The following is a 14,063-nucleotide window of genomic DNA, read 5'->3' on the forward strand; positions in this document are numbered from 1 at the left end:
TGCATTTCAAATAGTTGTACATTTTATTCAGACAAATTAAATTGTTGCTATGCTGTACACACTGGATATTTGCCAACAGTGTTTAGTGTTTGTTTTTTTCCCAGAATAAAGTGTGTTGTCCCAGGAGTTAAATGAACTGTGTGGTGTGGAAGAACGAGTGTAAATGACGAGTTGAACCACAAACTGTGCCAATCATACATGTATATTGTACAGAACGTTTCAACATCGACACATTCTTCACTTTTCTGTTTGGATTCACTGTAGTCATTACGCAATGCCTCCTGTTGAGAAGGAGTGAAATGTTCAGCTTGAGGAGTGAAATGTTGATGAGGACAGGTCAGGACAGGCATTGACAGCATGCTAGCAGGTCCGCTAGCACAGTCCATATTGTTAATTGGTGTTGCTTATGGCACAGTTAATTTGACCTAGGTGGATCAATTTGCCTATTCAAGCATGCATGGCCAGGCTTCAGCCTTTAGGTACATCTACCAATTCAAATAAGCTCTAAAGAAGTAAACAGTGCCCATGCATTTGTTTGTTGTGCCCATAGCATCGGCAAGAAACCCTGCAGATAGTCAAAAGCCACGTTCTAATTTCGAAAGGCATCAAAGGAAACAGCCTGCCCGGATTCAGTTGGGTTATCATAATTTGGAAATACTCCATCTCTTGCACATTTGCAATTGCTAAGTTCAGGTAAGTCTCATTAGTCAATCAGTCAGGAGGTTATTTGGAATGCATGTTGCATTTGAAAAGCAATTTTAAGTGTTGGACTGGACTACAAAATAAACTATATGTCACTTTGCAGTCCAACATAATGTGACATTCAGCCCGGATTTGGCTTACAAACCATGAGTTCCAGATCACCTTATAAGGGGGAAAGTAGGTTCTCAAAATCAACCGGTATGACATATTTATTGTAATGCTTAAAAGTTTGCTCAGGCTCTGTAACTAAGAAATACTGTCATAGGTGGTAATTACAAATCACTAGGGAGGATACCTGAGATATCCCAGAAAAAAAAAGTGATTTAACACAAACTATTGTTAAAGCACAGTGCATAAAATAGAAGATAAAATATGAAACAGTAAAATTTCGTTTGTGTTAAACACTGAATAAATAGCTGCGTCTTAAATGTACTGTGGTTTAATACCTTATCTTGCTTGTATAGATTTTGTCTAAACTATCACGGAGGTACATTTCTTTAGAAATTATAGATTGGGTCATTTCAGTCTCTTATCCATTCACCACTCAGCAGTAATCACTGATAGCGCAAGACATGAGGGTCAAATTCTCATGGTACACATTCTACAACCATGTCATCTTCGCATAGGCGTTTTTCGGGCTGACACACGTAGTCCTACCGTCCTTATGCAACAAAAAAAAAACAAAAGTCATTGCTCGTCAGCCCACTTTTTAAAAAATGCCTCGGTCATCTCGGGCGAGCCAGACTTCCTGCTGAATCGCGTATTAAAGTGTATTTTTTATTTAATGCATAGTTGTTGTATATAAATGGTAATAGCCTACCGGCAAAAATACGTGACATTGTTTTTTTCCATGAACGTTTTCATAGAGACAAAAAGATTTGGCCAGTGTCTTACTTTTTTTAGGCAAGTCTTTCGACCGACGCAGGCGCAAAGGGCACGGCATTCAATTGCAGTTCGTGAAGTGGAGGAACAGGCTCCATCAGGCACTTATCGGTGCCGTCAAATTCCTCAGAATCTATAAGAACTTTGGAACTTTTAGAAGGTAATTGGGAGAGTTATGAAATAATATTTCGAATGTAGCCCCAGCATTTTGGTCCCAGTAGGAGTTCCCAGCGAAGTTTTAGAAACGTTCAACCCTTTACGGTAAGTTGCAACCTCTTCAACCATGTCAATTGATGAGATGTGCTTTACAGCTGATACAGTATGACGGTCTTTAAGTGTAAACTCCTCAAACTGCTGGCTGGGTGCATGTCGGGTAGAGCTGTACAAGGGATGAGAAACAGCATAATTATTTAATTTAAACGAGTTATTACTGCAGTTGTTTTAGTCATTTTCGCCTTTTTGGGACTTCCTGTTTACCTGATTAATATAAGCCCTTTGAAATGCACTGTCTATACATGTCTGGAAACCTGCTAACATAATAATATGCGGTGTGTGGATCATCGTGCAGACATCTGTTAGACTAGTCTGTTGAAGAAAGGCTTATTGGATGCCCAACACATTGTACGCCTGACAAGCAGGTAAAACGTCGAGCTGCCTAGATCCATCAGCTTGTACAGTAGTTTTGAAACATTTTGGTGACGTTGATGTATGGTCAATAACTGGTATATATTTAACTTATCGTAAGTCGCAGGATCTCGATGGAGACCAAGAGTGACTCTTGAACTGAGGGTGGCACTGATTTTGTGTTCGATGACACTGCTCATTTTTGCACGGCACCTAAAGGCGATCACAAGTAGAATGTATGGCAATAGTAGGCTAATAGTTGATAGCAACCTGAATAGTTTAGTGTTTCATGTCATAAGTCCATAAAGTATTTCACTTGGATTACATTTGCACTCCCCGATTACTCCCAAGGTAAGTTATTTAATGCATTATTGACTGCACCTCGATCACGTGCGACAGCATTCTGGAGTCAACTGGCAGTTTAAACCAGCCGACTGTTTTTAACCGCCTGTGGGATAATTGCTGTTAGCCGGGAGATGGACTCGCCCCACCCGTTGTTGAACATCGCCAAGTCCTGCCACGGCACCTGAGTTTGGCAACCAGAAAAAGATGATACAATAGGATGTTCCCACCTGCCTGTTTGTGAAACTGCAATGGAAATGAAGTTGTTTGTGCATCCTTGAATTCAGTAATGAGTAGTCAATTGTCCAGGGTCTGGCCTTTCTTTCGAGAGGTGACTTGGTGGTGCCAAATGAATTACATTCCTTTTAAACTTTAAACTCTTTTGGACTACATAGCTCAAAGACACATTAGAGAAATCAATGCGTTGGCTGTGGAGTTCTATTATTTGATCACCTTTAAAACGGAGAAAATGATCTGTACAGCCAGGAGCTGAAGTATTACCTTCTGGCCAGTGGCGTAACTGTCGGGGATGCAGGAGGTGCGGTTTCACCCGGGCCCGCGGTGCTTGCCTCTATCATAAAATTAATAATGCATTTTAATTTTAAGTCTGGTCATCACTGCCATAATGTCCTAAGTCAGCTAATCAAAGTTCCCTTGAAAAGGATGCAGAGTCCCCCCCCCCCCCCCCACACACACACACACTGTCAGATGGATACACTTCTGTCAATATTTACATTTCTGTCAATATTTAAATTTCTGCTGTAATACATGGAAACGCTGCAGGAATCCCTTACTTGTATAGAAAAATCACACTGCATGATGTTCGGCTGTCCTGTTGAACCTTTCTTCGGTAAGCTTCTCATGGATGGAAACGTTACATACCCCTATTGCAAAGTTGCGTTGCAAGTGGAAAACTGCTCTAAAACATTACAAACTAAGACAAGTGGTGCTGTTTACTTCAAAGAACATGACCATGTTGTATTTTCATGATATAATTCTCATTTTAAATAAACTGGTATTGCCTGGGTTTCCGTAGGCAATGTGTACTTTGTGCATTATAACATAGCAATCAGAAGTATTACTTGTCTCCATGGTTTGAGCTGGGTAACTTGATGGAATTACATTTGCCTTTAGTCCTCTTCTAAGTGAATATAGGTCATAATCCTCTTTGTTAAAAGGTTTCTCACAAAAAGTGTGTCTCATTGGCGAAGTTGCTCCATTGATTCTCCCACAATACAACTTGGGAGAGGCAGATGTATTGTCCCATTTACAGAGCGGGTAGAATTTAATTAACTCAAGGTCCATGAGCAGGCAGAATTCGACATCGATATTTACAAACAAATGAAAGTTTATTTATCAAAAGCACCGAATAACACGGTGTCGCCCTGCACAATGCCATTTTTGTTACATGGCACATGACATCTACATAGAAGGAATTAAGAAATATTTATAAAGCAAAAATATAGCAATAATATACAGAAGTCTAAACTAGCAGCAATTTTAAAAGGCTAGTTGAAGAAACCCATCTTCAAATAGCTTGTAGAGGTTTAAGTTCACGCTCACACTCGATGACATCACTGCCGAAGAACAGAAGCTGTGTGTGGTGGCTTTAGGAAATAGTTTGATAGTGCCACTTTGAATTCAGCCAATTTTCGCTGGTTGTTTTGTCAGTGTAAAGTAAAAAAAAAAATAGCTGCTACCGTGACAAATTACAGAATGTAGTTTGAAGTGTTTTGGAGTAGTTTTCCACTTGCAATTTGCGAGAGCAGTATGAAACGTTTCCATTCATGAATTTGGACAATGCTAATAATGCTAAAATAATGCAAATTACAGACTAGGACAGAGCTGAAAAAATTATTATTTGAAATAGTGACTCTATGGGCCTTCTGGAATGTCTTTTGGTGAGTAAACTCATGAATTATTCCTTTAAAATTGTTGAATGTGACACAATCTTAAAATACAGTTAGGTTTCCGTTTATCCGCACAGGATTGAATTCAGGCCTTCTTTGTTTTTATAGAAAACAACGCTATAATATTATGTATGTAGTAAACCCTGAAGTTCGGTATTTATAACATTGGGGTTGTGGGTTTAATTCCTTCAAGGGGCCAGTAGAACAGCAAAAAGTGTGCAGTTCACTGTGGATAACAGCGTCCTGCTGATCGACTACAGTGTATAGCTGTAAAGGCAAGGCTTTCCTCTCCCCGTCCGCATTCATCCATCAGGTCCTGATGCTGGGATCACTGTTGTGAACCCATTTCTGTGCCATGGAAAATGTGGGAAGTGTGGAACAATGGGCCCCGTGTGTCAGGGCTGAACACTGTCAAGCGAGGGGCAGTGACAGGCACGCCCAGTTCCTCTCTGGGAGGATCGAGGCTGCGGCCTGCGACACACTGGGGTGCCAAACGACTCGCGCCGTTTCCTGATCCCGGACAGATAAAGGCCACCCTGTGGAAAAAACGAATATGATCGGCTCATATTTCCTATTTTTGTGCTATGTAGGCATTCAAAAGAGGCACGAAGCCTGAGGAAAGCTGTGTTCCTTAAGATGTATTGCCTGTTCCCGAGATCTAGTTGATAGGACGCAGCTTATTAAATCACGCGCAACTGCCCGGGAGCCTGGACGATGAAAGAAAGCGTGTTTGACATTTTGCTGTGACTGTCTCCTGATGAATTTCTGCCCCCGTCAGCCTGTGTGTTTGCCTGTGATGAGAATACAAAGACCACCCCCTACAGTTTGTCAACAATCTCAGTCATTGGACAGCTGAGTCAGGTGGTATAGATTTGTCTTTGATAGCACCGTCTTTCTTAGGGTGATGATTGGCTGGTTTCTTTACAAGCCAGTGCGCACACCATATGCCATTACTATTCATGTCTGTAGGACCTTTGATATTTTCTGTATGTAATAATGTTTGTCTATTTCTAGTCTGAATATATGGCTGAAACATGGTCTCATACAAGCCAAACCAAATGGCTGTTTTTCCTCTCTGCCCTTTTATGCTTTACTGATTCTCAAACCGGTGCCAAGATGGCGGGTCAAACAACGTAAAACTACCGGCGTAAAGTCACGAGTACTGCTCAGGTTCTTCATGTGGGGGTCTAGCTTAACGCTTAAGTTCTTGATCTCTTGTTGTGTGTTGCTAACCGTAAAGTTGACGTGCTATATGCACAAATCAAATTTGGCGTTGAGGAAGCTCTTTCTTAACAACTGTGATGTTGCAGGGAGCATACTTGTTTTGAGGAAGAAGTGGGGCTTTGAAATGCTTCACTGGCCATTTTGGCAAAGACCTGTCCACATGCCAGGAATTCTCAATTTTACTACAGTCCACTTCGCTCAATTAAACTGTCGATCTCAGCTTTCAGGCTGTGGACTGTGTACAGAATGCTGTATGAGTAAACTCCGAATGGGGGAGAAAATTGATTTTTGTTAAGACTCCTTAACATTGATGCTCTATTGAAAAGGGATGAGCATCATGAGACTCTGTGGTCTGTTAAATGAAAATCTGTGAAATCAGAGCTCAAACCTCTAAGTAGCCATGTTGTGAAACTCTGAAGGGGCCTGGTATTAAGATGACAAAAGGCACAGTCGATTAGTTTTCATCTAATGGCAGTCACAAAACAAGGGCTGTCGATTGTTTACCTTATTTCTCTGGAGTGGAGACTCTGGGTCAGAAATGCTTTAGGAACAAACCCACTTCCCTCATACAGGATTAGGACTTCCCCTTTGGGAGCCCCCTTTCCTTCTGAAAATAGTGTGTCTCTTTTAAGGGCCAGTTTCCTATTCAAAGATTAAAACTAGTCCTTGACTTGTAAAATTAATTGTATAGTGATGATAGTCCAATAACCCCAGAATAAATTAACTAGAAGCTCTGCGCAATAAACTTTCTCTTTAACTCAATGATGAAGTGGCTTTACACTGTGTCTAGTATACAGGCCCAAAAGAGGTGGCCCCGCAAGATTATTCCGGGAGTTACTAGTACACTTCCCAAAGGGATCTTTTGGCGATTAGATTTAGCTGCTGAAATACTCTAGTTCTGGTTCATTTTGTGAGCCAGGTTTGTTATTGGTCAACATTTGCTGAATGGTGGGGCAAATATCTATAGTGACATGGTTTTTTAAGAATGTGGAATGCAAAGCAAGTAGACCACATCATAAGTATAAGACAGGTTTACCATATTTGGGAAAACATTTCGGTGTTCAGGGTTTAGTGGTGTGGCGCACCCTAAAGTCATGGCAGTAACATAAGACATGCCCGAATGTTGCGTCAGATGTGAAGGCTCATAGTACCTGTTGTGTCTTGTCAAAAGACAGAAACAAGTAAAACAAAAAGACCAGCCTTGTCTGAGTCAGTTGTGCTCATTCTGTAGAAGGTGTGGGGACGGCATCAAGGGGCCCAGAGCTGGCATGGTGAGTAGAAATAGTTTCTCTGTCGCTGAGCAAGGCAGTTAGCCTAACTAATGGCTTCCAGGTCATTGCAAATGGAGTGTATTTACATTTGACAATTTAGTAATTTCGCAGACACTATTATCCAGAGAAACGTACCATAATCGCATTGATTTTAAGATGGCCAGGAGGAGCAACCAGACAACCCAGTAGAAGTAAAAGCATTCTACTCAATAAAATAATAATTATTCTCTTTACATTTCTTGTCAATGTCACAAGTGATTTTCAAACATACAAAGTGTTGAAACAACTGACCGTTGTTATCAGGAATGCTGTTAAGCGGACGAAAACGCAGGCCTTGTAATCTCTAAACGATTGGCCTGTGGCAAGACCCTGGACATGTCTGTCATGTGCCTGCAAAACACTGCAGAACACACAAGTGTGGAACGTCTTTGTTGTAGATGTAGCAACAACTTGAACCCGAGCAGAATGCCGTACATCTTATGTCGAAACAGAAGCTCTCAAATTTTGACCAGACTTGAGTCAACAGGTACTGTAGATGGACATAAAAAATATCTATCAAGTCTTTTAATACAAATAAATGGGTCAGACTGTACACAGGTTTTGAAACGATAAGTACCTTAATCCCAGACCTGACTTGTCAATTGGTTCCTACTTATAGTGTGATGGTCTGAACAAATAAAATATAACCTAACTGACAACATCTTTTCCAGTAGGGCAATGTGTCACTCCCAGAATCCTCTTGGGACTCATTTTAGTAGAGCTCTAGGAAAGAACATTTACATTTCCTCTTACACAGGAAGCCTCTGAGACTGGAATGAATTGACCACATGGGGCTAATTTTAGCACATAACCCTTTTTTGGGGGGGAAACCTACCCAGAAGAACTGTCCCATTTTTTAGATTAGCTTCCGGAATTTGATGAGAGGAGAAAAGTGGGTCTTTCCTATTTGTCTGTGGGTTCTTAACTGACAGGTTTTGTGGAAGTCCCTCTGTACTAGCTGTTTCATAGTCTGCAATACTTGATCTTCTGGTGACATCATAAAACATTTGTAAACCTTCTAACGGAATGTTACACCTGAGCGGAGTTCCAAAATCTAGGAGCTAGTTTTTTTATATATATATATAATATTCCTGAAATATTTAGATACACCTCGCTCTCATTTGGAGAGGTTTACGATTGTGTTTTTCTTTTCTGTCCTAGGTTTTGACAACTGAGTAATAAGGCACAAGGATAAGCTAACCATGTTAACCTCAGCTCTTCCAGAACTCGTTACAGATAATGATAGCAGCTGTGATCCTTACTCTTTCTAGGAAGAAAGTAATTTACATTGCTATAGTCTACATGAGGGTCATTGCTGAGGTTGCTCTCATTGAGACCCACTCAAAGAACCCCTTAAGTGCCTGCTAAACAGACTGGCGTCTGGATCCAGGAAGTGAGATTGTTGGAGATGTTGCCATATGTCGTTACATTGGTATAATGGCTCCACTACAGGTCTTTACCGTAGATATGGTTGTACTTAGCTTTCCACTGCCCATCTTACTGTCATATTGGCTGATATTGGCTGACTAATGATTGTAAGACTAAATGCATGCAGTCTTTCACAAGTACCAGCATTTGTGTTCGTACGTCATACACAAACCTCACTCTTGTATTCCACTATGGAAGACTCACCCGTAGGATTGCCTGGGTAGTTATAGGAATTTCATTACTATAGTTTCTTTTGAGTTGTCTTTTTGTTAATGTATTTCTAGTTTGTTTTGTGTGTGTGTGTGTGTGTGTGAATGTTTGCATGAGCAGAGTAATCAATTAGCGGGCTAAGTTGTGACCGCTTTGCGAGTGGCTTTTCTTGTGCGTTTGTGTTTTTTAGCACACTTGTGTCATGTCACAATAGGCCCGACTAGGGGGGGGTGTTTGTTTACTGTGGCTCTCCAGCTGTGTCACCAAACCTCCGTCTCTTGCCTTCCTCAGATCAGCCCAGTATTACCTTAGGTTGAAGTAGTGTCACACAGCACAACAAAAAAGTTTCCTACATCTACTGGTTAGCTTGAGGCGGTAATATAACGCGTTTGGCTCCTCAACCTTGGACCTGGGAATCCGTGCGACTCCCTTTTAAGAAGACCGGTCACTAAACCCTCTCCTTTGGTGTTCAGACGCTAGGTTATGTCATATGGTCTGGGTCCGCGGGGCTACGTCAGGATGAGTGGTCGGAACAATGCGCGCCTTGATACCCCCACACAACATCACCCCCTAATCCTCCCCAGTTCCCGACCTTTGGTGTCTTTGCGGAGAAGGGAGCTGTGAGGGGACAAACGTGGGAGTGGACACAACAGCACTGTTTTCATTGGACGTGGACGATACGTTTGTATCGCGCTATATTGTGGATGGTTTGTTGAACGTCCTGTGCTGCTCTGCGCAACCCGCCAATACAGAACCACTGAACTTTGAACACTGCGTTGCCAGGAGACAGGCTATGATCCCATGGTGTTGATAAACTTTTGAACCTTGTGTTCTATATGCTTCTGCTACGAAACCCACTCGTGGGGAGATTGACTGGAAAAACTGTTGAATTTACGGAGTCAGGATGTTTAAGAACCCTGAGGCTCAAGGGAAGATTGCACTTCTAGTTGGAGTCCCTCCCCTGTTTGTCCTGAGGGGAACGCGCTGGGCTGTTAGAGCTGTTCATGCTTCCTCAGTCTCTACACACACAAGCTTTGTGCTAAGGGAATAGTTCAATTACATTTTTTGTGGTTGGAGGTTCTTGGTCAGGCTCTTCAGGAAATCAGCAAGTTGATAAAACCAATGTGGTTTTGCTATAGGGGATGTGTTTTTTGTGTTCATTTCCTACTCAAAATGTACATCATTTTTATTGGCTTCCAGACACTGTGAGGGACATGATGTGAACATGTGTCAGTGTTTCAGGCGTGTGTCAGTTCAAGCAAGTTGGAGCAACATTTTTCTACACAGCACACATACTTTACTATACTAATTCAACAGAAGTCTAAATATAGCTGTAGTTGTTTAGGTTTGACCTTGTGACATTACTGGAAAGAACAGGACATAAAAGTTATCATCGTCTGTCTAATGAACTAACAAATTATTTTGATGTTTCGATTATTTAGATTTTGTGTTGGTGTTTGCTGTGTTGAAAGAAAATCACACTACAGCAACTGATCAAAGGTCGTGTTTTAGCCATCTACTGGCGGAAACAGTAATGACAGCCTTACCCAAAAAAACACCAGTAGTAAAGATCCTAGGATCTCTATTGAAAATGTTGTAATATATTTAAATTCGTAGGCACAGGAGTTCAATCTTTTCTGCATAGGACTTAAGTATGTGATTACATATTTTACTTTGGCCTCAAACTTTTGATTTCGGAACCATTCCTGGTATAAGAGATGTTTTATGATAGTTTTTTTACATTGTTCAGATTGTTCCAAAACAAACATTTTTTGTGATGGTTCATTGCCATTCAGCTTTGTTCGAGGTAAAAGACAGCATAAAGTGCTTTAACATGTAACCTAGTGCAATTCTCTGATAAATATCTGCAATTGCATTGGCTGAACCACAAGAATAACAGATGCGTCAGCTGCCTTCAGTCCCACCTCACACAAAATGAACAGTGTTTTGACCTCAACAAGGAACTAACTGCATTGGTCCATTAAGCCCAGAAACCTTCATGAATAAAGAGGGAGAAGGAGGTGCGGTGACAGGACAGTGGTATTGGAAAGGTAGCTTCCTCAGTACCTCTTATTTCTAACTAAGTTGAGGACAAACACCGTCGAGCAGGCGAGCTGTGTGTGTTGTGGTAAATGTAATATTTGCCAAAGTTTCACGTGAGTAGTGCAGACCGAGTAAGTCCTGTACTGCCTCAGGAAAGCCAAGCGCTTGTCTCCGGTTGGCCCACACCCTACGATGAGGTGGAAGTTATTAAGAAATGAGGAAGAAGAAAAAAGAACTTGAGTTGGTGGCTATTCGGAAAGCCTGGCCTTAGTCGCAGGAAGTAGGAGCTTAACAACCCTGAAAGATGTGAGAATGATTCACTCCTGGGATTCGCCTTATTAGTCTGCTAGATGAAGAACCGTTAAATTCCTTGGGGAAATCTAATGGTCTTCACTACCCTGATGGAGAGGCACATTCCTGTGAATGTTGTGAGGGACCACACACAGCAGAGACCATTTTAAATCCGTTAAATGCTGAATCCCGAGTGCTCTTTGTTTTTATCTCAGGTGAAAGTTTTTATATTAAAACATTGGATTTTGTATTACAAGGTGCAATGAGCCTATAGAATGACATGGTACTCTGTTTGTCTATATAGCCCTACTTCAGATATTACCAGCATTATCTTACTTTGCTCAAAAGGGTTAAAACAAATATTTTTGTTTTATTTGAATGTTTAATTTCTTCTTGTTTTCCTTTTTAAAGAGGTATCTTGTCCTGAATGTGTTTCCCTGAATACGTTCCATAATAAAATACGAACACTACATTTATTAAACGTTTATGTTCTGTCTGGTTTATATGGACATGTAAGGTTGGCAAACACACGTGTCAGGTGGCACAGCTCACAGCTGGGCAATCTAAATATTTGCTTAGTTTTATTTTTTGTTTCTGATTCAGTTGCTGTGCGTTCTTGTCAAATTCACCGGCTGCCGCGCACCCAGAAAGTCATTAGAGGTGCTGAGTAACGTCCAGCGAACTGCAGCTTACACACATACATTTGTTCAGAGTCTGTCTGAGCGTCCAGTGATTTATTGGGGAATAAAACATGGTTTCAGTATCACTGTGCCTGGTAACAGACGATGCAGGTTGCTGCTGAAACATTGGATTTTTTTGCCCAATATATCATCGGCACCTGACACTGTACGACTTATCTTTAGAAGGGGGAATTCTTCAAGTTACAAATGATTTGAGCTGTTTGTCTTTTTAGAAAGCTATTTTTGGATTGAAAACTCTGATTCTTGCAGCATTGTGCGGCACCTATTGACAGGATGTTGATGAACAACTTTTATTTTCTTTCAAATAGGCGCTAGGGATAAGTGACTTTCAACAGGTGCACACATCCGATTGAGTTGAACTGCTAATAATAAAAAAAATGTTAAAAGATGTTCAGGCCACATGCTCCTCTGTAAATTGTTTCGTTTAAATTGGCTTGCCGAAACACCTGCATGCTTTGTGGTCTTGAGTGGCAGTGATATATCCATGTTCTGTAAAGGTCTTCATAAATCAGTCTAGGTATGATTTATTTGTCTGTTTAAAAAATACCCAGCTGAAAAAACACGAGTCCTCAGTTTTCTGTGCTTTCCTCGGCCACGGCAAGCTAAGATAACACCCACAACCAAAAAACACAACCATTGTATTGCCAATGAAAAGCCATGTTGGCTGAATACTTTCCCACACTCAATGGCTTGACTGAGGAGGACGATACATCCTTGTTTTAGGGGGAAATTAGGATTACATCACTTCCTACATTGGTGTGTCGTGAGATTGATAAGCTGTCAGACAGCCAACCGCCGTGGTGGGCTCCAGGACATGTGATTTAAAGGAACTGTCATCTAGTTTCCTGTCCGGAGTGTCTAATAAGGCCCACTGCCATTCTCTGCCTTAATCTTCCTCCTGTTTTTTTTTCTTTCTTGCAGTTCCTCTGGCCTCAGTGCCATGCCCGAGGGATCTCAGAGCACCCCCTATGAAGTCCCAATGGGTGAAGGTAAGACAGGTCCTTTTTAATATTCTTCTTAAAATACACGTCTCCAAGGTCTTCAGATTCGCCTAGAATATGCCCAGATGTTTTAAAATTCATCAAATCTGGTTACTACATTTTCTTCAGGAAAGGACTCTGATCCAAGCCAGTGTTTTTGTGTTGTGGATAGGGAAACAAATTTCCTGTTAGAGGATGTTTTCAATAACTTCATCCATTTGTCTCGTCCCTCTGAAGAAATTAGCTATTCTTCAATCAACCATGTCTTGACGATGAGTTTACGCACAAGTATGCTCTTATTCATCAAACACGATAATATCCCGCTGTCATTGAGCTAGTATCACATTTCTGACTGGATTTATTTAATTAGCTGAAAAGCTGTTTGTTTTCACAACAGTTGCCGTAACCAAGGTACCATAGGTATTGCATTTCTGCTGTTAGTACCCTTTACAGGTAGCAAGTGGCATCTTGACTTCGAGGCCGAGCTCATAGTCATGGGCAGCTTGGAATTTGTGGAATGGGGTCAGATACCTCATGCACGTGGTCTTCATGTGTATTCCGTCCGGGTTTAAAGCGAGTGTTAAAGAGCTCTGTTTCTTTTCTCTCCATACTTTCAGATGTGAGCCATGAGTCCTTTAACACCACAGCAGGTCTGGCATTGAAGTCAGTCTGTTCCAGAGTGTCTAACAGTTAGAGCAGCCATCTTAGGTGAGGCCAGTATGTATCACACTTGTAGATGGTACATTCAAGTCATCAGCTAGGTCGCAGCTACTTGGACACGTTTAAGTTTTTTATTGTATTTACGTGTTTGTGCCATTTGGGATACGCTCGTATTCAAACCGTAGAAAAGGAAAACATTAATTGAATCAGACGTTATGCATACAGCGAGTTTCATACTAAAAATGCATTTCCGAGTGCCTTTATCAATAAAATGGTCAAACAAGTTGTTTCTATGGAAATTAGAACATCTAGATAAAAGATGTAAGACAATGTTTTAATAGAAAAGGGTAGTTGGTCGGAACGCAGCCACAGGGCTAATAGAGAAGGGCAGCGTCTCAGAATGTAGCCACAGGGCTAATAGAGAAGGGCAGCGTCTCAGAATGCAGCCACAGGGCTAATAGAGAAGGGCAGGGTCTCAGAATGCAGCCACAGGGCTAATAGAGAAGGGCAGCGTCTCAGAATGCAGCCACAGGGCTAATAGAGAAGGGCAGGGTCTCAGCATGCAGCCACAGGGCTAATAGAAAAGGGCAGGGTCTCAGAATGCAGCCACAGGGCCAATAGAAAAGGGCAGGGTCTCAGAATGCAGCCACAGGGCCAATAGAAAAGGGCAGGGTCTCAGAATGCAGCCACAGGGCTAATAGAGAAGGGCAGAGGGAAGGGCAGAGGGGTCGATGCTGAGCTGCAGTTCTTCCAGTC

General features: G+C 41.5%; 1 protein-coding gene across 6 annotated transcripts in view; it reads left to right on the plus strand.

Annotated features, from left to right (window-relative positions):
* Positions 1–1,413: 1,413 nt before the first annotated feature.
* LOC105021700 (pleckstrin homology domain-containing family G member 3) overlaps positions 1,414–14,063 on the plus strand; it is a 60,348-nt gene continuing 47,698 nt past the window's right edge. The window contains exons 1-2 of one of the 6 annotated variants that reach the window (XM_010889524.5): positions 1,414–1,845; positions 12,589–12,656. In XM_010889524.5, the coding sequence (XP_010887826.2) occupies positions 12,608–12,656 (49 nt within the window). In that variant the 5' untranslated portion in view covers positions 1,414–1,845; positions 12,589–12,607. Of the gene's footprint in view, positions 1,846–2,473; positions 2,560–5,302; positions 5,322–6,896; positions 6,956–8,954; positions 10,684–12,588; positions 12,657–14,063 lie in introns of those variants that run through there. The other 5 variants (XM_010889527.5, XM_010889525.5, XM_010889529.4 and 2 more) reach the window with 5 other exon arrangements.

This window comes from Esox lucius, chromosome 14 (assembly GCF_011004845.1).
Source record: "Esox lucius isolate fEsoLuc1 chromosome 14, fEsoLuc1.pri, whole genome shotgun sequence".
Lineage (NCBI taxonomy): Eukaryota > Metazoa > Chordata > Actinopteri > Esociformes > Esocidae > Esox > Esox lucius.